At 41.2% G+C, this 27,617-nt stretch overlaps 1 protein-coding gene across 7 annotated transcripts in view; it reads right to left on the reverse strand.

The window, feature by feature from the left end:
• Window positions 1–23,317, reverse strand: part of ANKRD26 (ankyrin repeat domain 26) — a 95,253-nt gene extending 71,936 nt beyond the window's left edge. For 3 of the 7 annotated variants that reach the window (XM_033208832.1, XM_033208831.1, XM_033208830.1), the window contains exons 1-9: window positions 22,896–23,317; window positions 17,578–17,692; window positions 17,242–17,415; window positions 16,305–16,411; window positions 13,200–13,270; window positions 7,388–7,418; window positions 3,665–3,737; window positions 1,868–1,928; window positions 1,573–1,775 (exon numbers count right to left, since the gene is read on the reverse strand). In XM_033208832.1, coding sequence (XP_033064723.1) covers window positions 1,573–1,775; window positions 1,868–1,928; window positions 3,665–3,737; window positions 7,388–7,418; window positions 13,200–13,270; window positions 16,305–16,411; window positions 17,242–17,415; window positions 17,578–17,692; window positions 22,896–23,137 — 1,077 coding nt within the window. In that variant the 5' untranslated portion in view covers window positions 23,138–23,317. Of the gene's footprint in view, window positions 1–1,572; window positions 1,776–1,867; window positions 1,929–3,664; window positions 3,738–7,387; window positions 7,419–13,199; window positions 13,271–16,304; window positions 16,412–17,241; window positions 17,451–17,577; window positions 17,693–22,895 lie in introns of those variants that run through there. The other 4 variants (XM_033208835.1, XM_033208834.1, XM_033208836.1 and 1 more) reach the window with 3 other exon arrangements.
• Between the last annotated feature and the right edge of the window lie 4,300 nt (window positions 23,318–27,617).

The raw sequence follows: 27,617 nt of genomic DNA on the forward strand, positions 1-27,617 counted from the left end.
AAATGAATCTAACAGATATTTACCAAACATTTTACCTGAGAACTGCAGAATATACATTCTTATAGCACATGGACTGTTCTCCAAGACAGACCACACAACAAGTCTTAATAAATTTAAAAAACCTGAAATCATAGGAAGTATCTTCTCAGACCACAGCAGAATACATAGAAATCAATTCCAAAAGGAACTCTCAAAATTATACAAACATATGGTAATTTCCGTTTAATTTAATGATCTGCTCCTGATTTCGGAGTTAGTAATAAAATCAAGAAGGAAATTTTAAAATGTTTTGAAATAAGTAACAGTGCTACAAATTATTAAAACCTGTTATAGCAAATCAGTACTAATATCACACCTCAGGAAATTAGAGAAACAAGGACAAATCAAACCCAAGGCTAGCAGAAGAAATGAAATAACAAAGATCAGAGCAGAGCTAAATGTATTTATAACCAAAAACACAATACAAAAGATCAATGAAACAAAAAGTTTGTTTTTCGTTTGTTTGGTTTTTTTTTTTTAGACAGAGTTTCACTCTTGTCGTCCAGGCTGGAGTGCAATGGCACGATCTTGGCTCACTACAACCGCCACCTCCTGGGTTCAAGTGATTCTCCTGCCTCAGCCTCCCAAGAAGCTGGGATTACAGGCACCCAAGACCACGCTCGGCTAATTTTTTTGTATTTTTAGTAGAGACAGTTTTACCATGTTGGCCAGGCTGGTCTCAAACTCCTGACCTCAGGTGATCTGCTTGCCTAGGCCTTCCAAAGTGCTGGGATCACAGGAGTGAGCCACAGTGCAGGGTGATTTTTTTAAAAAGATACACAGTTGATAGATCACTAGCTACATTAACTAAGAAAAGAGAGAAGATACAAATAAGCTCAAGTAGGAATGAATGTGGAGGCATTACAACTGATACCACAGAAACACAAAAGATCATTCAAGACTACTATAAACACCTCTATGCATACAAACTAGAAAATCTACAGGAAATAGATAAATTCCTGGAAACATATAACTTCTCTAGCTTGAGTCAGGAAGAAACAGAAATCCTGAACAGACCAGTAATAAGCGTGAGAGTGAATCAGTAATTTTAAAATTGCCAACAAGAAAAAAGCTTGCGGCCACATGGATTCATAGCTAAATTCTACCAGACATTCAAAAAAGAACTGGTAACAATTCTACTGAACCTATTCCAAAAGATTGAAAGGGGGGAAATCCTCCCTAACTCATTCTATGAAGCCAGTATCACACTATACCAAAGCCAGAAAAGGACACAACAAAAAAAAGAAAACTGCAGACCAATATCTCTGATGAATATAGATACAAAAGTCCTCAGGAAAATACTAGCAAACCGAATCCAACAGCACATCACAAGGTAATAATTCACCGTGATCAAGTGGGTTTCATTTCAAGGATACAGGGATGGTTCAACATATGCAAGTCAATAAATGTGATTCATCACATACACAGAATCAGAAACAAAAACCATATGATCATCTCAATAGATGCATCATTGTGAAGATTGTGGGGGCAGGGGAAGGGTATGTGAAAAAAGTTTTTTAAAAAACAACTTACCTTTATAAGACCAGGGTTTGCTAATGACTTGTGGGAAGGTTTTGGAAGAGGGTCAGGTGATTGACAGGTAGGATGAGAAAAGCCCTGGACTTTGACTGATGTTGTAGGAAGGCTTTCAAACACAACTTCATCTTGACTATCAGAATCTCTATCCTCAAACAAAGTTCTACTTCCTGTTCTCACAATGCCATATGTTGCTTCTACTACAGTAAAAACAAAATAAAGAGTAAATGAAAATATTTGTAATTAAGAATCAGTGAATAACACAAGAATAATCAGTTTTCAAACAGCTTACGATTTTTCCTGGATTGCTGAGAAGCAGTCATTAGCTTTGCTAAGCTTGGTTTTGGGACATTCTGGAAAACAAAAATAAGAATAACAAGCTTTAAAAATAACAAGTATCAAATTTGATCAAATGACTGTAATAGACAGTGACAAATTACTACATGATCTAACACAAAGAACACAGATTTTGGAGTCACTCAGAGGTAGATTTAAACCTCAGTTCTGCCATTTACTACATCTTCTCATGGGGTAAGGATTATGAGAGATGATACAGATATCCTCCACAGGTTACTCCCCTTACCCCTAGTTGATTATTTTACAAATACTATGATATCTATGCAATTATTTTCTTAACCACAGTAGCCTAGAAGGAAAATTTATTCCTAGGTAAAGTATTATAAAAGTCAAACATGAAGACATTTAAATTAATTACATATTATTTTCTGGAAAGTGTATGCATAATTTATATTTGTATGAATTACCTCTTGTGATAAAAACTGTGAGCATTTTATTCTTAGTGTATCTTATTTAAGTGGGTTGGCATTGCAAATAGTATAGGCTGCTTCTATTCTGTCAAAAAGCTAAAAATAAACGATTGTATAAATTCAGCTCCTTACAAGAAAGAGAGAAAAAAACAAAAATAATCCTTGTGGGGCGATGATTGCTGAACAAAAGCCACACAGAACTACTAAATAGAAAGCTGCAACTAAATATGCTGCAAATGGAGACAGACATGGACTGAAAAAACAGACACTGAAGAAACGTATTCTGTAAGGAAACATTTAGGCTGAGATAAATCATTTTTAAAAGATGAAAGTGTAGGGAGAAAAAAAATAGAGGCATGACTATCAATCAAGTGTGAGCTTAAGTCAAGGAAGAAAAGGAAAAGCTTTAAGTATAATGAGGCACATGGAGAAACACATACCTGTAACACAGGCTTTTGTTCATAGAATATCCCTGATAATACTGATTAGTATTTACAACCAGTTTTTAAAAAAATACTTCTGTAGTAAAGAGTTTAATTTTAAATCATCCAATTAGTTAAAAATGATTATCTAATACTTCCTGAAAGTTGTAACATTCTTACTACAGAGAAAAGTGCAAAAAGATTTTATTTTATTTTATTTTATTTTTTTTTTTTTTGAGACGGAGTCTCGCTCTGTCGCCCAGGCTGGAGTGCAGTGGCGCGATCTCGGCTCACTGCAAGCTCCGCCTCCCGGGTTTACGCCATTCTCCTGCCTCAGCCTCCCGAGTAGCTGGGACTACAGGCGCCCGCCATCTCGCCCGGCTAGTTTTTTGTATTTTTTTTTTTTAGTTGAGACGGGGTTTCACTGTGTAGACCAGGATGGTCTCGATCTCCTGACCTCGTGATCCACCCGTCTCGGCCTCCCAAAGTGCTGGGATTACAGGCTTGAGCCACCGCGCCCGGCCTTCGGAAAAAGATTTTAAAATCATAGTAGGAATGCTTATCCATATAAACTTTGACCAAATTTCATATTTCCTCTATTATAGGAAAACTTTTCCCAATATAATTTTCCTGTCACTATGTATTTTCCAGAATATTCTTTTTTTTGCAATCCCCACTCCCTCAAATTATTTATCAATCCTTTGTTATTTACCAAAGTAAAAAATAAAGTAAAAAAAAGAAGAATTCAACTGGCCACATTTCTATAAAATGGCTTCCTCTGACCACCTTTCCATTCCAAACAGAAAATAATAATAAGTAGACCACTGCTAAATTTTAAGAGAATACTATATGAAACTAGATTCAGCATAAGAAAATTAAGTTCATGACAGAGTACTTTACCTTGGTATCAAAATTGAGGTCTTCATCATCTGAGGTAGGCCATGAATCATCAACACCTGGTTTGCCAGAAAGCCTTTAGAACAAAAATATACAAAAATGAGTGAATTCATTTCTTTAAAAACAAAACAAAACAAAAACCAGCTTACAATTTTCTATCTGGATGCCCCCTCCAAAAAAAACAAAACCCTGGTGAAAGGTCAACTATCTGTATATTAAATGATGCTTCCTGATTTAATTAAAATTTGACCTTGTTTTTGAAAACTATTTTAGTTACCTATTGCTGCCTCTACCTCTCCGAAACTATAAAACATTCAACAACCTTAGTTCTATAACTAATAGTGACAGCCAAGACACTGGCAGAGCCTGTGAATACTTTGTCTTCACAAATTGTCCTGAAGGCTGAACTGAAAATCCAATTAATGGCTGATTTAACTTTGGTTACCTGAACCAGCATAAATCTGATAATCTAAAACAAGGTGGAGACCAGATGTGGTGGCTCGCGCCTGTAATCCCAGAACTTTGGGAGGTGGAGACAGGCAGATAACTTGAGCCCAGGAGTTCGAGACCAGCCTGGCCAACATGGCGAAACCCTGTCTCTACTAAAATACAAAAATTAACCAGGCCTGGTGGCACATGCCTGTAATCCCAGCTACTAAGGAGGCTGGGGCAAGAAATCGCTTGAACCCGGGAGGCAGAGGCTGCAGTGAGCAGAGATCATGCCACTGCACTCCAGCCTGGGTGACACACTGTCTCAAAAAATAAAAATAAATAAATAGGCTAGGTGCAGTGGCTCATCCCTATAATCCCAGCACTTTGGGAGGCCAAGGCGGGCAGATCATGAGGTCAGGAGTTCAACGCCAGTCTGGCCAAGATAGTGAAACCCCATCTCTACTAAAAATACAAAGAATTAGCCAGGTTTGGTGGTGTGCACCTGTGGTCGCAGCTACTTGGGAGGCAGAGGCAGGAGAATTGTGTGAACCCGGGAAGTGGAGGTTGCAGTGAGCTGAGATCGTGCCGTTGCACTCCAGCCTGGGCAACAGTGCAAGACCTTGTCTCAAAAAAAAAAAAAAAAAAATAATAATAATAATAATAATAATAATAAAATAAATAAATAAAACAAGGTAGAAAGATACACTGTCCCTTCTCCACATATCTATCTCCAGTTCAAAGACTAATCTGTGCCACTCAAAAATGGCAGTCTTGGTTCTTCAGCATGGAAACCACTTAAGTAGGCCTCATTGCTTCCCTTCACCCTAAAACAGTATAGGGAGTCCCCTGAAATGTCTGAAATGTTTGAAAGCTAGATGGGCAAAAGTCAAAACACAAATGTATATGCTGTTTTTGGGACTACTCATACTAGAAAAACTAAAACATTAAAAGTTATAAAATCCAATTATTTTCCCTATAGAGGTCCCGCCTTAAACTAGCAAGCCCTTAAAAATATTTATAGGCACTCAGATACCCAAAGAGAGAGACTGCTGGAGGAGTCCTGGTAGTTGTACCTGTATTTCCCTAAGTACTATCTAAACACCTTCCTTCCTATGAGCTCCCACTTACAGATCCCTCTTCTGCAGGGCTCCATAGCACCTCCAACCTTTAAGTCTTCAGCCGATAAAAGCACAAATTCCTGAAAGGATGGTCTCAAATGCCCAAGAGTAGGAGCTCTCTATTTCTCTGCTCCTGGAAAACAAGCTAAATGGAGTCTCCGTCATCTGCCACCAGCACAGGCATGTTACCAACTGCCCAACTCTGTGAGTTGGGTAGCTCCATGACTGACTTGCCAGCCAATCTTACTCCTGCCCTACCCTACATGTCCATGAGAAGGACATCAAAGAAGAGAATTGGGAAAAGAGGCAGAGGCGAGGGGACACCTGCCCTGGGCCACAGATCTACGTAGTTCAGCAGCCTCCAGCTCCAAAGTACTTGAGGGCTCAAAGCCATCGCTCTATAAGTTGAGGCAGAAGTAGCCACAGCACATTCCTATTGGCTGTAGAGACTCTTCCCAGTGGCTCATATTATTTTAACATTTTTCAGTAGAAACCCTGAGAGTTTATCAGTTCTTCCAATTATACAAGAAAAGCAACAACCTGTTAAGGACTCCCCTGAACCCTCTATTTTAATATGCCTTTCTAGATAATTCCCAACATCCTGTATCCTTCATTCCTATAATTTATCATTATCGAACTTGTCAGAAACCCCAATATTCTGATCTCTTTTCCAAAAGCCCTGTTCCTATCCAACCCAGTATTGTTTCTCTTCAAACTTGGCCTCCCTCTGCTAATTCCATTCTTTCCTCTTCCACTGGGTTCACTAGATCCACTCACTCTTTCTATTATTAAAATATTAACCTGTAGGATGATAAAGAAGGAAGAGTACTAGGCTCTGAAATGAGTTCGAATATCATATCCAAATAAATCCCCTTAATCTGAGTTTCAGGTTCTCTATCTGAACCATTTGACCAAAATGTTAAACACAGATTGAAATAGCATTCCGATTAGTCTGATTCCTTAAAATCCTGAAATTCTAGGTGCTTTGATTCTGTTGATAGGAAAATGGGGAATACAGCTCGCAGAAATGGAAAAATATAATAGAACACAGTTGGCTGGATAAAGAATATGTGGTATAAATATACCATAGAATACTATGCAGTTTTTTTGTTTTTTTTTGGTTTGATTTTTTTTGTTTGTTTTTTTTGAGATGCAGTCGCACGCAGTCGCCCAGGCTGGAGTACAGTGGTACAATCTTGGCTCACTGTAACCTCTGCCTCCCAGGTTCAAGCAATTCTCCTGTCTCAGCCTCCTGAGTAGCTGGGACAACAGGTGCGTGCCACCACGCCCAGCTTATTTTTTTGTATTTTTAGTAGAGACGGGGTTTCACCATGTTAGCCAGGCCGGTCTTGATCTCCTGACCTCGTGATCTGCCCGCCTCAGCCTCCCAAAGTGCTGGGATTACAGGCGTGAGACACCAGGCCTGGCCCTATGCAGTTATTTAAAAAAAAAAAGAGAGAGAAACAAAATCATATCCTTTCTAGCAACTCAGATGGAGCTGGAGTACTAGCCTAAAGGGAAAACCAAAGTGGGAAGTCAGTAGGTAGAGAAATAAATCTGAAATATCCTCTAACTACATGCGAAATACAATTAACACAATATGGTCTACAGGTAGATAGCCTTCACTTACAATAAAATAATTCCTTCCTAGGACTTGGGTGGTCTGCTTATGTAAAATGTATGGCCCTGTGGCCACAGCTAAGTGAGGTCTGGCCTAAAACATTTGATGATAAAATCAAAGTAGTTACCACTGCAATTATCAAACATATTAGGACAAATTGTTGGATTAACCAGGCTCCTAAGAAAAACTCTGAGAGTTAACACATAACTAAATGAAGGTCTCTGAACTGATCTGATTTGGACCTGTACCTTGATCCAGACCTGCATAGGTCTCTATCAATCTATGTTGAGGGGCAAGAGAAGGGATTTGGGAGCCAAGCAGGCTGAGTCAAATCATGGGTCGGTTGCTTGCTAACTGTGATGTCATGGGCCAATTAATCAACCTCTCTGAACCACACAGTTGGGTTATAATAGCACGGATACTTTGCAAAGCTGTTGGGATGACTATATGGAGAAGCACATAATATGGTGTCTATCCCAGAGTAGAGCACTCAACAGACAGTTTCTTTTCTCTGTATTCCTTTAAATATATTTTTAAAAATCTGCAAAATACTACCTGCTTAAGGAGTCTTCAGAGCTGTCATCCACTATTAAAGAGAAAAGTAAAACACATTTTAAATCAACAATAGAAAAATATATATAATTTAAAGCATAAGACCGATGCTTTGTTACAAAGTATCCCTCTGGGACCATATCTGGAGACTATAATAGAATTAATATCCTACATAAATATTCCATTAAACTCACATTATAGAAAAAAGTTAATCTTCCCTGAAGACCTGCCAGTCTTCTCTACTCACCTGACAATTTCCTACTCCTGGTGTCCAGTTTAAACGCCTGTGCACAACCTGGAAATCTACGAATCATCTGAGATTCGTCTCTGTCCCCTAACTCTTTACACTCAATAATCACTAAATCCTTTTAACTGTACTGCTTTTCTGCCTCTGCCTTACATTTCCACTACCCCTGGAAATATAAACACATTTACTTAATGTGTTATTTACTTAATATAGTATTTACTTAATATGTTTATATTTCCTAGTTAAACATGGACTCTGAACTGATGGCTTTCACAAAGAAAAAAAAAAAAAACCCATGCACTTTAAATGTTATTCCTTAAATGAAAAAAAAAAAAAAAAAATCTAAGCAAAACTAATTAAAAAGTCCTAATATGAAGAAAAAGACCAACATTTTAAAATGAATAAACTGGCCAGGTATAGTGCTTCATGCATATAATCCCGGCACTTTGGGAGGCCTAGGTAGGAGGATCACTTGAGGCCAGGAGTTTGAGACCAGCCTGGCCTAACACAGTGAGACCTCATCTGTAAAAGAATAAATAAAATAAAATAAAATAAAATAAATAAACTGAGCTTCCTAACTGTATGTATTTCACCATGGATGGTGAAAACCTCATAATGGATGAATACCAGTCCAAGGATTAGTGACAAGGAAATTATGGCTTTGACTGCTGCAAAAGCTTCTTTTGTTTCCCAGTCTCTTTACGTGCTTACCTTCCATCTATCCTGTATATATGAAGGACCAGCAAACTAGAGGCCACAAGCCAAATCCAGCCAGCCATACGGTTTTGTAAATAAAGGATTACTAAAGCACAGTCATGTTATTAACTTACATATTATCTATGACTGCTTTCATCTTACAATGGCAGGGTTGCATAGCTATGACAAAGACTACATGGCCTAGGCCGGGTGCAGTGGCTCACACCTGTAATCCCAGCACTTTGGGAGGCCAAGGCAGGCAGATTATGAGGCCAGGAGTTCAAGACCAGCCTGACCAACATGGAAAAAACCCGTTTCTACTAAAAATACAAAAATTAGCCAGGCATGGTGGCATGCACTTGTAATCCCAGCTACTCAGGAGGCTGAGGCAGGAGAATTGCTTGAACCCAGAAGGCGGAGGTTGCAGTGAGCCAAGATCACGCCATTGCACTCCAGCCTGGGCAACAAGAGCAAAACTCCAACTAAAAAAAAAAAAAAAAAAAAAAAAAAAATACATGGCCTAAAATATCTTCTGTCTGGCCCTTTACAGAAAAGCTGCCAATCCCTGCTTTACACCATAGCCAGAATGCCCTACTACTCAGATCTAATCTTGTGATTCCCATGCTTAAAATTCTCCAATGAATCCCTGCAGCAAACATTGCTGACTCCCTATCCAATAGCCATTCTTTAATCTTTCCTGTTGGAAAAACACAAGCCTACTTGGATATTTAGCATCCCAATACCCTCCCCAGCTCCAAAAAAAGAAATGATTATTTTAAGCTAATTACAGTAATTACATTTGCTTTCCCAGTGACTGGTTTAAAAATGAGCATGTGATGTAACCAGCTAATAAAATGTGATAGATAGCCGGGAATGGTGGCTCATGCCTGTAATTCTAGCACTTGGGGAGACTAAAGCGGGCAGATGGCTTGAGCTCAGGAGTTTGACACAAGTCTGGGCAACGTGATGAAACGTCTCTATAAAAAATCAGCCAGGTGTGATGGCGTACACCCATTGTCCCAGGTATCCAGGAGGCTGAGGTGGGAGGATCACCTGAGCCGGGTAGTCAAGGCTGCAGTGAGCTGTGATTGCGCCACTGTACTCCAGCCTGGGTGACAGAGTGAGACACTGTCTTGAAAAAAATAAAATAAAATAAAATAAAATAAGAAGTCCACTGCAAGCTTCTGAGTTTTCTTCCTATTTAAAAGAAACATGGGCTGGGCACGGTGGCTCCTGCCTGTAATCCCAGCACTTTGAGAGGCTGAAGTGGGTGGATCACGAGGTCAGGAGATTGAGACCGTCCTGGCTAACATGGTGAAACCCTGTCTCTACTAAAAATAAAAAAAATTAGCCGGGCGTGGTGGTGGGTGCCTGTAGTCCCAGCTACTCGGGAGGCTGAGGCAGGAGAATGGCGTGAACCCGGGAGGTGGAGCTTGCAGTGAGCCAAGATCGCACCACTGCACTCCAGTCTGGGTGACAGAGCAAGACTCCGTCTTAAAAAAAAAAAAAAAAGAAAGAAACAAAGAAAAGCAGTCTTTCTAGCTGTTAGATCTATACTTTTGTGAGAACATGATGTTTGGAGCTGCTACTTAGCCAACCATGAAGGGAGATATGAACGAAAACACTGCCAAGGGCACAGCTAAAAGAGGGACAACAAGTGGGATCCAATGACATCACTGAATCACCAAAACAACTATGGTTCTTATTATTTTAGCACTTCTAGTTAGGTCACCCATTATTTGCAGCCAAAAGCATTTTAACTGATAAATTTCATATGGCCTACAGGCTAAGATCTACGCTGAACTATTAAAAAAATCTTTCATAAGTTTGCCTTAGCTAGGTATTCACCACATTCCCAACCACTTCCATATTACACTTTTTGCACTAGCAAAACTGAACACCCATAAACCCTTGTGACGTTCACTTAAGTGTCTTAGCTTTAGATTTGCTGTTCCTTCTGCCAAGCATGGAATCTTGTCAGCTGTTCCTTCTGTTAAGGATCATTCTTCTGATTTTGTACCTGGCAAACTTCTACTCACTCTGCATGCTTACTTTATATCTTTAAAACACCCACTGTTTTAAAACTTTAATTCTTTACCATAAAGTGTCTGGCACATAATAATACATAATAAATACGGAATAAATGATAATTAGAAGCTCCCAGAGGGCATCTGGCACACAAAAAGCACTGAATAAAGTAGTAAACAATAAAAATTACAATGATCATAATAAGCACCTGAGTCTATTTGTTTGTATTTTGTGGTTAGCTGATGTGGATTTGAAAAAAATACAAAAAAGAAGCTGGGCATGGTGGCTTACACCTGTAATCCCAGCATTTTGGGAGGCCAAGATGGGTGGATCACCTGAGATCAGGAGTTCAAGACCAGCCTGACCAACTTGGTGAAACCCCATCTCTACTAAAAATACAAAATTAGCCGGGTGTGGTGGTACATGCCTGTAATCCCAACTACCTGAGAGGCTGAGGCAGGAGAATCGCTTGAACCTGGGAGGCGGAGGCTGCAGTGAGCCAAGCCAAGATCACACCACTGCACTCCAGCCTGGGCAACAAGAGCAAAACTACATCTCAAAAAAAAAAAAAAGAAAGAAAGAAATAAAATGTTCGCATTCTGTAACATTAGAAAAATGCTTAGTACCTAAAAGATACTTGACAGTGATTTGCTAAGTAAACAATTATAGAAATCAATTACAATGTTTTCATTGAAAAACCACAAATGAAATAGGAACAGCTCTATTCTATTATGATAACTTTAAAGACCAAAACTATATCTGTTCCATAGTCATGCTTCTTGCAACTTGCAAAACCTGACCTATAAAAGTTCTTTGATAAATATGTACTAAATTAAATGTGTCTTTATGCAGTTCAGATTATACAATGCATTCAATGTAGCATAGTAGCATAGTAGCATTTTTGTTATGGTGAAACATTTCTGACCAGGCACGGTGTCTCAAGCCTATAATCCCAACACTTTGGGAGGCCAAGGCGGGCAGATTACCTGAGGTCAGGAGTTTGAGACCAGCCTGGCCAACATGGTGAAACCATGTCTCTACTAAAAATACAAAAATTGGCCGGGCATGGTGGCGAATGCCTGTAATCTTGGCTACTCAGGAGGCTGAGGCTGAGGCTGAGGCTGAGGCAGGAGAACCCCTTGAACCTGGGAGGCGGAGGCTGCAGTGAGCCGAGATCGTACCATTGCACTCAAGCCTAGGCAACAAGAGTGAAACTCCATCTCGAAAAAAAAAAAACATTTCTGCACTTCCTTTTTTTTTTTCCTGTTTTTTTTTAGAGTCTCCCGTTGGATATTTTTGTACTTTCATTATAATTCGTTGAGCCCAGAGTTGAGATACTTGAATATTCATCATGATAATCTTTTGGCTAATGATAACAGAGTGTTTTGTTCTAACAAAATCACTGTTATCATCATAATTATCCAGCAGACAGAAGAACACACCTTTTTTTTTTTTTTTTTTTTGAGATGGAGTCTCGTTCTGTCACCCAGGCTGGAGTGCAGTGATGCAATCTCAACTCACTGCAACCTCCGCCTCCTGGTTCAAGCCATTCTCCTGCCTCAGCCTCCTGAGTAGCTGGGATTACAGGTGTGCACCACCACACCCAGCTAATTTTTCTATTTTTAGTAGAGACAAGGTTTCACCATATTGGCCAGGCTGGTCTTGAACTCCTGACCTCATAATCCACCCGCCTAGGCCTCTGAAAGTGCTGGGATTATAGGCGTGAGCCACCGCACCCGGCCAGAAGCATTCTATTTCAACTTAGGCTGAAGAAAATCAGTAATAATGAGATTTTGTTGGTTTAAGAATAAGTAATACGACTTGTGCTTCTCAACAAGGAATTGCTTTTCTGACTTCTGTATTCAGTATCTTTAAAAAATAATTTCCTATTGGTATTGGTGCACACTGGCTAAGTTCTGCAGTTCTTACTGCCATTTGTTTATGGTACCAGAAAGACACTGTTGAGTTCCCACTTTTAAAGATAGTTAATTTTTAGTGACACAAATCACTATGTAATGACACTTGAACAACACAGGTTTGAACTGCACAAGTCCACCTATATGTGGACTTCTTCACCTCTGCCACCCCAAGACAGCAGGACCAACCTCTCCTCTTCCTCCTACTTCTCAACCTACTCAAGATGTTGACAAGCAGGATGAAGACCTCTATGATAATCAACTTCCACTCAATGAGTAGTAAATACATTTTTTCTTCTTTAATGATTTTCTTAATCATAATTTCTTTCTTGTAGCTTACTTTACTATAATTCATTATATAATACGTATACGTAATACATGTTAATTGACTATATTATCATAAGGCTTGCAGTCAACAGTAGGCAATTAGTAGTTAAGTTTTGAGGGAGTCGAAAGTTAATGCAGATTTTCAGCTGCACAGGGATCACCAGTCCTAACATGCACGTTGCTCAAGGGTCAACTATAATTAATATTCATTTAATAAACACAAACCATTTATTATAAAAATTAAATAGAATATCCATTTTTTATAACAAGTCTACTTCATTATAATGTGATTATAAAGGAAATACACAACATACTAACTTAAAAACCTTTTTTCCTATTTATACAAAAATTTCATATAGGAATTTAGAAATGATAACTAAGTAAATGAATTTTTTCAGATAGTACCGTTTGACATAATAAATAACTACAAGTAACTTCTTAAATAATTCTGAATTCTAGATTACCAAGAGAAATTAAGAAAAAATACACATGCACCTTATACACTGATTTTTTTAACTGCTTTTCTGTGATCAACACTTCCTTACTTCTACTTTTTTATCCATGGTATTTACCAAGAGTAATTCACTATCGGAAGTCTTACCTGAATTACTATTTTGAGAAGAATTTTTACGTATCCTTTCTTCTTTATATTCTGAAATTAGTTGGTGACTGCTATGTATAGAAAAATGTAATATATAAAATTATTTTAATACTGATACAAAAAAATTTACCAAATATCTCAAAATCTTAGAGTATTTCAGCCAATATCAGAGCTAATAGCAGAACTTTAATTATTACATACACTTCAAATATGTAAGCTCTACAAACTTTTTTTTTTTTTTTGAGACAGAGTCTTACTCTGTTGCTCAGGCGGGAATGCAGTGGTATGATCTCGGCTTACTGCAACCTCCGCCTCCCAGGTTCAAGTGATTCTCCTGCCTTAGCCTCCCGAGTAGCTGGGATTACAGGCGCCCGTCACTAAGCTCAGCTAATTTTTTGTATTTTTAGTAGAGACAGGGTTTCACCATGCTAGCCAGGCTAGTCTTGAACTCCTGACTTCGTGATTCGCCTGCCTCGGCCTTCTAAAGTGTTGGGATTACAGGCGTGAGCCACTGCACCTGGCCCAAACTTCTTATTAAGCTTCAAATTAAAGAAAAACAGTAAGGTGAAATAGTTATGAAGTAAGGGAAGTATAGCTCAGCAAATTAACTAGAGTTAGCTTGACATAATGGAAAGTGTTCTGAACCCAGAAGAAGTCCTAGCTCTGTAACCAACAGCTATTTGTTTTTGGACAACAAGTTTCTCTTAGGCTCAACATCTTCTAAAAAATAAGGATTTTACTGCCTTATTTCACTAGGGTTATAAAGATTTAACAAGATAACACTTTTTAAATGCTCAGAGAAATAGTAAAGAAATAGAATAATTTGTTCCTGAATTTTCTTGCTAAAACTATTTTGGAATCCCAAACAAAACCCAATTAAACATTTCTCCAAAGGTTCTAATATTCAAATGTTGCCACTCTCAGAAAATATTACTAAGTCCTAATTTTGGTTATTAGTTATTCTATTCTTTGTGGTTTCCAATCTCAGTAAATTTCATAATTTGTAACTGAATTCACTTATAAATATAGCATCTCATTAAACTAGATAACAGAATTGTCCCTTATTACTGAACTAACTGATCACAGCAAGGGCAGAAAAGATAAATAAAAATAAATAAGAGAGATAATTTCATCCCAGGAACTTTAATAAAGTTATGTACACAGATAATTTGATATACTTTACCAATTTAGTATCTTGACTGTCTGTGTAGAATTAACTATTTACATCTACTAATAGACATAAGCATCTTGTGTGCTCATCTTTGTAAATTACCACCAAGGCTAAAAGGAAGGGACAAAAAAGAGGCCTCTTGTCTCACTGGGGTATTATATAGAAGTCCTTTGACGGCAAAAACCTATGCTGAGTTTACTTATCTAAAGTAGGCAAAGATTTAAATGAAGAATTCTCCCATTTCTTCTCCAGTCTGATATAATATATTACAACTGAAAGTCAGCTAGGGGTCAGATAAGAGCTACCTGCAGGCTTAAAACAATATTACTAATAATGGTGGCCAGGTGCGGCAGCTCATGCCTATAATCCAGGCACTTCAGGAGGCCAAGATGGGGAGACCACTACAGCCCAGGAGTTCGAGGCCAGCCTGGGTAATATGGCAAAATCCCATCTCTACAAAAAATACAAAACTTAGCTGGGTGTGGTGGCACATGCCTATAGTCCCAGCTAGTCAGGAGGCTGAGGCAGGAGGATTGCTTGAGCCCGAGAGGCGGACGTTGCAGTGAGCCAAGATGGCACCACTGCACTCCAGCCTGGGTGACAGAGCCAGACCCTGTCTCAAATAATAATAACAATAATGGTAATAATAGGAGTCACAGTGGTTTCAGCTAATGATGCCAATAAGCATGGGCTAGGCACCGAATTCAATGCTATATAATCTTACTTAAATACAACCACCTTGAGATATATTTAGTATCCCCTTTTTCATATCAGAAAACATATTTGGTGATAAGTAAGTTCCCCAAGCTTACACACTTAACAAGTGGGAAAGCAAGGAATTAAATCCAGTCTTGTGTGAATTTAAAGCCTCTTTACTCTTTATCACCCATCTATGGCTTGTCTTCAATAAAGGAAAAGTTTATCCAATTAAAACTGTCTTTCTTCCCTTTGCCCATACCAATTAAAAATAAAAACATCAAAATATACTAAAAATAGAAAAAGAAAAAAATAATGAAACTATAGTATCTGGTAATAGCAATCAATAGTCCCCTAGGGATAACCTAAGTATTCTCCAAAGAACACAGCAACTTAAAGCAAAGAGGCACCCAAAAAAATGATTTCAAGCTGCTAGTGATGTTTCATACAGCATTTCTGAAGGAAAAGCGCATAAACAGAGGTTAGAACATCACCATAAAAGGGTTAAGAAGTTCAATATTGAGTTAAAAAGTAGCCGGGTGTAGTGGCTTACACCTGTAATCCCAACACTTTGGGAGGCCAAGGCGGGCGGATCATGAGGTCAGGAGTTCGAGACCAGCCTGACCAACATTGTGAAACCCCGTCTCAACTGAAAAAAAAAAAATACGAAAATTAGCCAGGCGCGGTGGTGCATGCCTGTAATCCCAGGTACTCAGGAGGTTGAGACACGAGAATCGCTTGAACCTGGGAGGCGGAGGTTGCAGTGAGCCGAGATTGCGCCACTGCACTCCAGCCTGGGTGACAGAGGGAGACTACATGTCAAAAAAAAAAAAAAAAAAAAGGTAAACTAAAAGTTAAAGTCCACATTTTATAAAACTTATAAAACTGGTAAGAAACCTCTTTAGCTAACAGATCACATGGCCAAAAACATGGGTTTACAAATAACAAACATCAGTCAATATTATGAGAAGAGGAATCCTACTGTATAGTCTTTTATATTGCCCAATCCAAGCAACTGCTTTTCTACCTGATTTGTGTTGTTATTTGTCACTATATCCCCATAATTATGTTAACCTTCTTATTGATATTTCTGACTTGAGTGAGAAACAGCAACAGAATCACTGTTGCCCCTCAAGAAAAACCAGCAGGTTAAAAAAATCTGTAACATGCAAAACGCAGATCTAAAAAACCTTTTAAACACACAGGTTTAAAAAAGAAAACAAAACCAGCTACTGTACCTTTCCAACTTATCCACTGCATTTACATTTGCTTTTTTCTTTATTAAAAATTCCACCATTTGCTGCTTTTTTCCATTTACTGCAAGTAGAAGTGGTGTGAGGTCATCCTGTGAGACAGCAAAAATAATTTAAAATGCATAAAATGACTATTTCTTGGCTGAACTGAAAACCCTATGTCAGATCCTATGAATTGAAACAGAAAACAGAAAACAAATAAAAAACACTTGCTTCCCTTGAAACACCCTCCTCTGCCTCGCCACATGAACTCCAGTCATCTCCAAAACTCACTTCAAATGTTTACTGGTTCTAAGAATATCTGCTTCTATCACACCATTTGGCATGGCATGTTGTATTTAGTGTATTGTTTCCCATCAAAACCAAGAGCTTCTAGGCCGGGCACAGTGCCTCACGCCTGTAATACCAGCAGTTTGGGAGGTCGAGGTGGGCGGATCACCTGAGGTCAGGAGTTTGAGACCAGCCTGGCCAACATGGCAAAAACCCATCTCTACTAAAAATACAAAAATTAGCCAGGCATGGTGGTGGGTGCCTGTAATCCCAGCTACTCGGGAGGCTGAGGCAGGAGAATTGCTTGAACCCAGGAGGCCGAGGCAGAGGTTGTAATGAGCCGAGATCGTGCCTCTGCACTTCAGCCTGGGAGACAGAGCAAGACTCTGTCTCAAAAAAAAAGAAACAACAACAAAAAAAGATTTGCCTGTAACAAATTGTGTTTTCACAAGTATTTACAATAAATGCATTAAAAAGGTGCCCTGCCTAATAAGTATAAACATTTAAAGTAAAATCTTAGACAAATTATTTTAAAATACTTTCATTCAGGGAATGCTTGTGCTTCCAAATATGGAAAACTAACCCTTACATATGTCGCTGTTGAAACAAATGCATTTCAAATATTGTAAAAATAAAGTTGGTTGATCTCTACCTTGTTTTTTGCTTCAATATTTGCATCATACAAAAGCAGCTTTGTTGCTAATGGTATGTCCTCATTATAGACAGCATAGTGGAGAGCAGTGTTACCATGGACATCGGCAAGATTTGGATCAGCACCATGCTCTAGTAGAATACTTGCACATTCCTCTTCCTGGCATTGTACAGCCTGCCAGTATTAGACCAAGAAACAGATCATAAATTCTAGGAATGCAAAATAAACACACCACAGGTTTCACCAATTAGTTATATTTTAATGAGATATATTCATTTTCATTCTATGTATTTAAGTCAAATCCATCTCATGCTGAAAGAGCTGGCTACTATATACCTTCATCAGAGCTGTCCTGTTTTCGTTGTCACAGACATTGAGCTGGCATTTTCTGTCCACCAGGAGAGTTACTACTTCTGGATGACCACTGGCACAGGCCAAATGTAGAGCTGTCCTATGAGAGTAACAGGACTTTTTATAAACTGTAGTGCACTGTCTCAAAACATACAATGATTCATAAAACTATAAACATTAAATAGCATGTTGATACGGTTTGGCTGTGTCCCCAACCAAATCCTAAGTTGCAGTTCCCATGATCCCTATGTGTGGTGAGGGGGACTCAGTGGGAGGTAACTGAATCATGGGGGGGTGGTTCCCCCATGCTGCTGCTCTTGTGATGGTGAGGTCTCACAATATCTGATGATTTCATAAGAGGCTTTTCCCCTTTTTGCTTGGCACTTCTCCTTGCTGACACCATGTTAAGGACATGTTTGCTTCTCCTTCCACCATGATCGTAAGTTTCCTGAGGCCTCCCCAACCAGGCTGAACTGTGAGCTAATTAAACCTCTTTCCTTCATAAATTACCCATATAATAAAGGGTATGGCTTTATTAGCAGCATGAGAACAGACTAATACACATGTTAATCCTCCGCCTTCAAAACAAGTATTTAATTTTCTTCTGAAAAAAGTACAATATTGATTAGCTCTTACTACTCACCACATTAAAAATGAAAGAGCAACCTATTTGAATAGAAAAGGCTTAACCTTTGGATTCAGTTCAACTTGGGGTTGAATCCTACTTTAAGCTCTGTCATTTACTCATTACGGCTTAGTAAGTGCCTCAGTTTCCTCATCAATAAAATGCGGATCAAAATAGTAGCTATCTCATAGGACACCACTGGGAAGCTTAAATGAGAATCTATGCAAAATGTTTAGAACAGTTCCTAGCACAAATAAGAGCTCAATAATTCTTAGATATAATTACCATTACTACTGTTTAACAAAAATGTTTAATTAAATGAAATGACACAATTATACCTAGTTGACAGTATGTTTTAAAGACCAGAGATAAGGCCAGGCATGGTGGCTCATGCCTGAATCCCAGAACTTTGGGAGGCTAAGGTAGGATGACTGCTTGAGTCCAAGAGTTTGGGCAGCCTGGGCAACATAGTGAGACCCCATCTCTACAAAAAATTTTAAAAAGTAGCCAGGCATGATGGTCCACACTTGTGGTCCCAGCTACTCAGGAGGCTAAGGCCAAAGAATCACTTGAGCCCAGGAGGTTGAGGCTGCAGTGAGCTGTGATCATGCCACTATACTCTAGCCCGGACAACAGAGAGAGACCCTGTCTACAAAAAAAATAAATAAATAAAATTAGAGATAACACTGTATTTCAGTGATTCCAAGATGCTCATTTTCTCACATTTCAACATCTCTGACATTGGAATGCCACTTGTAATTCATGATTTATTACAACTATAATTGGAAGCATTTTCAAAACTGAAAAACAAACTTTTAAAACAAAGTAATTCTTACTGTGTTTTCAGGAAACTTCAACACAAAGGAAACTCAGGATTCAAATGAATAGGTTGGCTCATTTTATTCAATATTTAGATTTATAGAATATATGCAGGTATTTCCAATGACTAATATTAGTGTTTAAGACATACATTTTCAAAAGGACAGTTAAAGGTTATCTCTTATAATTTTCTACCTTCAGAAACACTTTTGTTTAAAAAGAGGGGCTGGGCACGGTGGCTCACACCTGTAATCCCAACACTTTGGGAGGCTGAGGCAGGCAGATCACTTGAGGTCAGGAGTTAAAGATCAGCCTGACCAACATGGTAAAACCCCATCTCTGCTAAAAATACAAAACTTAGCCGGACATGGTGGCACATGCCTGTAATCCCAGCTATTCAGGGGGCTGAGGCAGGAGAATCACTTGAACCCCGGTGGTGAAGCTGCAGTGAGCCAAGATCACACCACTTTATTCCAGCCTGGGTGTCAAGTATGATTTCTTCTCAAAAAAATAAATAAGAGGAGGGAGGAAAAGCTTCAACTGAGATTACCCTAATAGTCTAATTTTAAATCTCTCAACTTGCTCAGGCTGGGCAGGTATGTAAACATAAAGGTTTTAAGGATGGAAAGGTCCTGAGAGATAGTAGACTATGTTGCTGGGTGCGGTGGCTCATGCCTGTAATCCCAACACTTTGGGAGGCCAAGGCAGGCAGATCTCTTGAGGTCAGGAGTTCAAGACCAGCCTGGCCAACATGGCAGAACCCCATCTCTACTAAAAATATAAAAATTAGCCAGGCATGGTGGCATGTGCCTGTAATCCCAGCTACTGGGGAGGCTGAGGTAGGAGAACTGCTTGAAATCCAGGAGGTGGAGGTTGCACTGAGCCGAGATCACACCATTGCACTCCAGCCTGGGCAAAGAAGCGAGACTCCATCTCAACAACAACAACAAAAAAATAGGCCAGGCGCGGTGGCCCACACCTGTAATCTCAGCACTTTGGGAGGCCAAGGCGGGCAGATTACGAGGTCAGGAGCTCGAGACCATCCTGGCTAACACGGTGAAACCCTGTCTCTACTAAAAATACAAAAATTACAAAAAAAAAAAAAAAAATTTAGCCATCCCAGCTACTTGGGAGACTGAGGCAGGAGAATTGCTTGAATCCGGGAAGCAGAGGTTGCAGTGAGCTGAGATCTGACCATTGCATTCCAGCCTCGGCGACAGAGGGAGACTCTGTCTCAAAAAAAAAAATAAAGAGAGATAGTAGACTATGTCTGTTACATAACAGATATTCAGGTTATGTTTGATGAATAAATGGATTGAAAGAATGGAAAAATTGTTAGGGAGTTCAATATTTTTAAATAAAATTCTTATAAAGTAGAGCAATTCTTTTATTCTTTTGTAATAATATTTATTTATTTACTTATTTATTTATTTTTTGAGATGGAGTCTCGCTCTGTCGCCTAGGGTGGATTGCAGAGTGCAATCTCGGCTCACTGTACCCTCCGCCTCCCAGGTTCACGCTATTCTACTGCCTGCCTCAGTCTCTCAAGTAGCTGAGACTACAGGTGTGTACCACCGCACCTGGCTAATATTTGTACTTTTAGTACAGAAGGGTTTCACCATGTTGGCCAGGCTGGTCTTGAACTCCTGGACTCAAGAGATCCACCCTCCTCAGCCTCCCAAAGTGCTGGGATTACAGGCGTAAGCCATTGAATCCAGCCTAATTATCATTTATATTTGGTATTTTTATTGTCGTGAGGACACAACTAAAATAAAATGATTGTACCTGTTTGCATATATAATAAATCTATAATAAAAACACATATATGGTAAAATGTATACATAAAATCTATAAATACAGATAGAAAGATACCCTTTTTTAAATTTTTACTTTTTATCTTCTTTTTGGTGGCGAGAAAAAAGATCAGATTTACCTTACTTTTTTTTTGAGACGGAGTCTCGCTGTGTCGCCCAGGCTGGAGTGCAGTGGCGCGATCTCGGCTCACTGCAAGCTCCGCCTCCCGGGTTCCCGCCATTCTCCCACCTCAGCCTCCGAGTAGCTGGGACTACAGGCGCCCGCCACCTCGCCCGGCTAGTTTTTTGTATTTTTAGTAGAGACGGGGTTTCACCGTGTTAGCCAGGATGGTCTCGATCTCCTGACCTCGTGATCCACCCGCCTGGGCCTCCCAAAGTGCTGGGATTACAGGCTTGAGCCACCGCGCCCGGCCTACCTTACATTTTTAATAGAGACAGGGTCCTGCTATGTTGCCCAGGCTAGTTTCCAACTCCTGGGTCAAGCAATCTTCCTGCCTGGGCCTCCCAAAGTGCTGGGATTACAGTCATGAGCCACTACGCCCAGCCAAGATCCCCTTTACTTCTGAAAAGGATAAAAGTTGTCAGATAACAGCAATCCACTAAAAAAAAAAAAAAAAAAAAAAAAAAGAGGGGGAAATTATTTTTATGTGTGCAAGATTCATCTTCCTGCTCTTTTCCCAAGGATTACTTCATCAACAATAAATTCTCAGTAGAACTTTTATACATACTCATTGCAGAAATCATAAAGAAAAAGTCTGACTTATTATACAAATGCCCAGAAATAACAAATTTTGCCACGTTTTGTACATATTTTCAGCTAACACAAGACCACAGTCTTTATATACATATCAAACTGGTATTATACAATCAAACTGATTTTTTTTCTCACTTGAGATACCAAAGTGTATCCTCACATGCCAATACACTTCTGTATCTATTGCCACTTTCTTTTCTTTTCTTTTTTTTTTTTTGAGACGGAGTTTTGCTCTTGTTGCCCAGGCTGGAGTGCGGTGGCATGATCCTGCCTCACTGCAACCTCTGCCTCCCAGGTTCAAGCGATTCTCCTGCCTCAGTCTTCTGAGTAGCTGGGATTACAGGCTCCCGCCACCACGCCTGGCTAATTTTTGTATTTTTAGCAGAAATGGGGTTTCACCATGTTGGCCAAGCTGGTCTCGAACTTCTGATCTCAAGATATCCGCCTGCCTTGGTCTCCCAAAGTGCTGGGTTTACAGGCGTGAGCCACCACGCCTGGCCTCTACTGCCACTTTCAATGGCCACATCTTATCATGCACTGACATTTATTCATAAAATCCATTCTATGTATTGCTTAAGCAATGCCAAGAAAAACAAATTACATGTGTCTCTATTTCCTAAAGGCATTTTATTTCTTTTTCTTTTTGCAAGATAGGGTCTTGCTCTGTTGTCACTGACATACCTCACTGCAGCCTAGAAATCCTGGACTCAACTGATGCCCCTGCCTCAGCCTTCCAAGTAACTGAGACTATTAGAGATGGGAGGGGGGTGAGGGAGGGCCTCGCTATAATGCCCAGGCTGGCCTTGAACTCCTGGCCTCGAGCAATCCTCCCGCCTCAGCCTCCCAGAGTGCTGTGATTACAGGCGCGAGTCACCGCGCCTGACGAGAAGATTTTATAGAAATAATTTTTAACCCAAAAGTTGCTATATTATGGAAACTGCTTATCTCATTATGCACCTTTCCATAAAGTATATGACATTATGTCTTAAATGTGTACATTAAAAATAAAACGCTGTACGTGCTTTTGTTCGTTAACTCACTTTAAAATTGTCACTTAAGTTCTAAGGGGATTTCGGGGGGATTGGAAATCAGCTCGAGTTCTGTTTTTTTTTTTTTTTTCCTGCTCAGAAAGGCGGCCTGAGAGCTGGAGCCCCACAAGGTGGTCACCGTCCCAGGGGCTGCGGAGCCCGTGGGAGGCTGATCCAGGCCCAAGGTGGCTCCCACAAACGAGGCCCCTCTTCCTGCCCGCCTACCCCCGTGGCATTCAGTCCCGGCTTGCGACTCCCATTACCTGTTCATCTTGTCTCTATCGTTCAAGCCATTCTTCCTGAGCAAAAGGATCTGCTGCACTTTCGCCACATTACCCGCGCTGGCAGCTTTGTGAATCTTGCCGAGATCTCGGTCTCGGACGTGGTAGCCGGGCTGCGAGTAGGCGCCCTCCCCGGGCTCGCCCCCGCCGCCCGCGCTGCTCCTCCGCCGCCGCGCGAAGGAGCCCAAGGGCGATTCGCCCTTCTTGCTAAAAATCTTCTTCATGGCCCAGGCGGCCGGGCTTCAGAGACACCTCATGTCTCTCTCGGCTCTTAACGGCCCCCGGAGCCCAACATAGCAAGTCAGCCCCGGCTGGCCGCGGCCTCCCAGAGGAAACTCCGCGGTTTCCAATCTCTCCCTCCGGGTTACCAAGAAAGCGACGCCGCTAGACACAAGTGCGCATGCGCCTCTCTGACTGCGCGGTCCATGCGCGTGCGCAAGAATGCTCAGTGGTCCAGAGTGCTCCGTGCGCATGTGCAAGCCCCAGGCCTCGCAAATCTCGGCGGCTGTTTGGGAGGAGCCTTGCGTTGCTGTCAATTCAAACATTGTTCCATTCAAACAAATGTCAGTGGGAGTTTGGCTGAATGTTCAGGAGGTTTGCGAAAAGAAGCCTCGCGCCTATGGGGAAGCAGCCTTTACGCATGACTGGGACTGGAGTAGCGGGAGTTTTAAGAAGCTGAAGGCCTCTTTTCCGAGAAAACTCCCCTAAGAAACTCTCTCAATCTCCGTATCTCTCAGTTTATTCCCCTTCCACGTCCCTTTGGGTTCCAGCTGATCTCCATGAGAACTTAACAGATGCAACAACAGAGGGCACAGAATTTCGGAGATCGTGGCAATATGTGTCAAGTGCAAACTTACGAGGAGAAACCAATGCACATTCTCCAGAAGAAATGAAAACGCATTTCTGCATATCTTCTTCCCCCACCCCTCTGCCTTTGGCCCCGTCTTACGTTCTATTTTTTGCTTTTAATTTTCCAAGGTTACATCTCTCCTTTTTTTTTTTTTTCCAACAGAATCTCGCTCTGTCGCCCAGACTGTAGTGCAGTGGTGCAATCACAGCTCACTGCAGCCTCCACCTCCTGGGCTCAACGATCCTCCCACCTGAATCCCGCGTGAGTAGCTGAGACTACAGACACACGCTACCACGCCCGGCTATTTTTGCATTTTTTGTAGAGACAGGGTCTCGTCATGTTGCCCAGGCTGGTCTCTGACTCCAGGGCTCAAACGATGCTCCCATCTCAGCCTCCCAAAGTGCTGGGATTACAGGTGTGAGCCACCGCGCCCAGCCTAGATTGAATACTTTGACAACAAATTGGAATTAGCAACACAGATACCAAGCGTCTGGAGTCTCAGCAGAAATTGCTGCTGGAATGCACCTCCATAGCTCTGGACAGCTATAGGGTTCCTGTGGAGGAGATGGCTGGCACCAGAACAGGGGTCTTTATTGGCAAGAGAGAAATGAGCAAAAACAAAACACTTCTCAGGCCTCTCCAGCTTAGCTAGATCAAATGGTTTTGATGTGGGAGAGTGGTTTCCACTATCATCACCAAGAATTTTCCTCCTACACTAGCCCAGCTAGAAAGTTATGTTGTCTCCTCAACATTCCCCAGGGTGATCTATGAAGCTAGTCAAGTCCCAGCACTTTGGGAGGCTGAGGCAGGTGGATTACCTAAGGTCAGGAGTTTGAGAACAGCCTGGCCAACGTGGTGAAACTCCCTCTGTACTAAAAATACAAAAATTAGCTAGGTGGAGTGGCGCATGTCTGTAGTCCCAGTTACTCGGGAGGCTGAGGCAGGAGAAACGCTTGAACCTGGGAGGCAGAGGTGGCAGTGAGCAGAGATCACACCACTGCACTGTAGCCTGGGTAACAGACCAAGACTCCATCTCAAAAAACAAAAACAAACAAACAAAAAATACTCAAATGTGGAGAAGACTGACTCTGAACAGAAGACTGACGTTTCCTAATGCATCCTGAAATGAGAGCCAAAGACATTACCAGTCCGGATGGATATAGGAATCACACACCACCCTCCAGGTAAGTTGTAGAGATTTGGTTGACTATAGTGTTTTTGTATAGACCAGAGATACGCAAGGACTATGTTAGGCCAGCTCTAAGGTGTTGAATTCGTCAGCCAAATGCTGGATACCCAAAAAGTCCAGAGTAGCTGGGACTACAGGCGCCCGCCACCACCCCCGGCTAATTTTTGTATTTTGTTTAGTAGAGACGGGGTTTCACCTTGTTAACCAGGATGGTCTCGATCTCCTGACCTTGTGATCCGCCCGCCTTGGCCTCCCAAAATGCTGGGATTACAGGCGTGAGCTACCGTGCCCGGCCAGATAAAGCTCTTTAATTCCAGTTCAAGGCTGTCACACGTTTTCTCCTTTTAAGAGTTACCAAGAAACTCATCAAACCCTTTTCCAAAACTGGTTCATTCTTTGAAATGTGTCTTCCCATGCATTCTGCTGTATCTGTTGAGGAATAATGAAACTATAATTAAACCATGATTAGAACATAAGGGCTCAAGGGTATTGAGGCCCATCTGCCTGTATCTCCTGGAGATCCAAGACCTGGGATGATGTAAGGAGGCCACAACACTAAACAGAAACATGTTCTGGGAACCTTCTTTATTCTAGGTATTGTGAGAGTCAGTGAGGAAACAACAGATGTATCATTCTTCAGTTCAGGGAGGGAGGCAAATTTCATGTTTAGTGCCACATTAAGGGAGAGCACAGAGGGCCTACAGAATCATGTCAAGAGAAGGGTGATAGGTCAGGGAGAGAGGCACATGCAGAAGTGATGTCAAAGCTGAGATTTAGGGTTGGGCATGGAGGTGCAGGCCTGTAATCCCAGCACTTTGAAAGGCTGAGGCTGGCGGATCACTTGAGCTCAAGAGTTCGAGATCAGCCAGGGCAACATAGCAATACCTTGTCTCTAAAATTAAATTAAATTTTAAAAGCCAAAACTTAAAATAAACAGGAGTTTGTCAGAGCAGGGAAGATGGGGAAAAAAAGTACATCCTAGAAAGAGATAATGTGTCAGCCAGGTTTCAATCAGTAGAGAAACCACCTAGTAACCTGAACAAGAAAAATTTAATACAAATTATTATTTACTATAGAAGTTTTGCATGTTAGCTTGTGCCTGTAATCCCAATTACTTGGGAGGCTGAGGCATGAAGACTGCTTGAAGCCAGGGGTTTGAGACCAGTGCCAAGACCAGCTCGGTCGGGGAGACCCTAACCCAGCGGCGCTAGAGGAATTAAAGACACACACACAGAAATATAAAGGTGTGAAGTGGGAAATCAGGGGTCTCACAGCCTTCAGAGCTGAGAGCCCCGAACAGAGAACAGAGATTTACCCACGTATTTATTAACAGCCAACCAGTCATTTGCATTGTTTCTATAGATATTAAATTAACTAAAAGTATCCCTTATGGCAAACAAAGGAATGGGCTAGTTAACTGCAGCAGGAGCATGTACTTAAGGCACAGATCGTTCATGCTATTGTTTGTGGCTTGAGAATGCCTTTAAGCAGTTTTCCGCCCTGCACGGGCCAGGTATTCCTTGCCCTCATTCGGGTAAACCCACAACCTTCCGGCATTGGCATTATGGCCATCATGAACATGTTACAGTGCTGCAGAGATTTTTTTTATGGCCAGTTTTGGAGCCAGTTTATGGCCAGATTTTGGGGGGCTTGTTCCCAACAATCAACCTAGGCAATATAGCCAGAACATGTCTCCAAAGTTTTTTTAAATTACCCATGGCCAGTACCGGGCGCCGTGTCTCACACCTATTATCCCAGCAGGGATTACATACCTTGGGAGACGGAGGTGGGTGGATCACTTGGAGTCAGAGAGCAGCTTGGCCGACATGGTGAAACCCCATCTCCACTAAAAATACAAAACTTAGCCAGGTGTGGTGGCAGGCACCTATAATCCCAGCTATTCAGGTGGCTGAGGCAGGAGAATCACATGAACCCGGGAGGTGGAGGTTGCAGTGAGCCAAGATTGTGCCATTGCACTCCAGCCTGAGTGACACAGCAAGACTCTGTCTCAAAAAAAAAAAAAAAAAAAAAAAAAAAAAAAGCCATGTCCAGACATGGTGGCTCATGCCTGTAATCCCAGCACTTCGGGAGGCTGAGGTGGGCAGATCACTTAAGTTAGGAGTTCAACAGCAGCCTGGCCAACATGATGAAACCCTGTCTCTACTAAAAATACAAAAAAAGTTAGCCAGGCATGGTGGTGCATGCCTGTAATTCCAGCTACTCAGGAGGCTGAGGTGGGAGGATCATTTGAACCTAGGAGACAGAGGTTGCAGGGAGCTGAGATCACGCCTCTGCACTCCAGCCTGGGAAAATAGCAAGACTCCATCACACAAAAAAAATTTTAGCCAGGCTCAGTGGCACATACCTGTAGTTCCAGCTTCTTGGGAGGCTAAGGCAGGAGGATCATTTGAGCATAGGAGTTTGAGACCAGCCTGGGGAATACAGCAAGACCCATCTCAGGCTGGGTGCTGTGGCTCACGCCTGTAATCCCAGCACTTTGGGAGGCCGAGGTGGGTGGATCACAAGGTCAGGAGTTCGAGACCAGCCTGGCCAAAACGGTGAAATCCCATCTCTGCTACAGATACAAAAATTAGCTGGGTGTAGTGGTGCGTGCCTGTAATCCCAGCTATTTGGGGGGCTGAGGCAGGAGAATTGCTTGAACCAG

This window comes from Trachypithecus francoisi, unplaced genomic scaffold (assembly GCF_009764315.1).
Source record: "Trachypithecus francoisi isolate TF-2019V2 unplaced genomic scaffold, Tfra_2.0 Lachesis_group9, whole genome shotgun sequence".
Classification (NCBI taxonomy): domain Eukaryota; kingdom Metazoa; phylum Chordata; class Mammalia; order Primates; family Cercopithecidae; genus Trachypithecus; species Trachypithecus francoisi.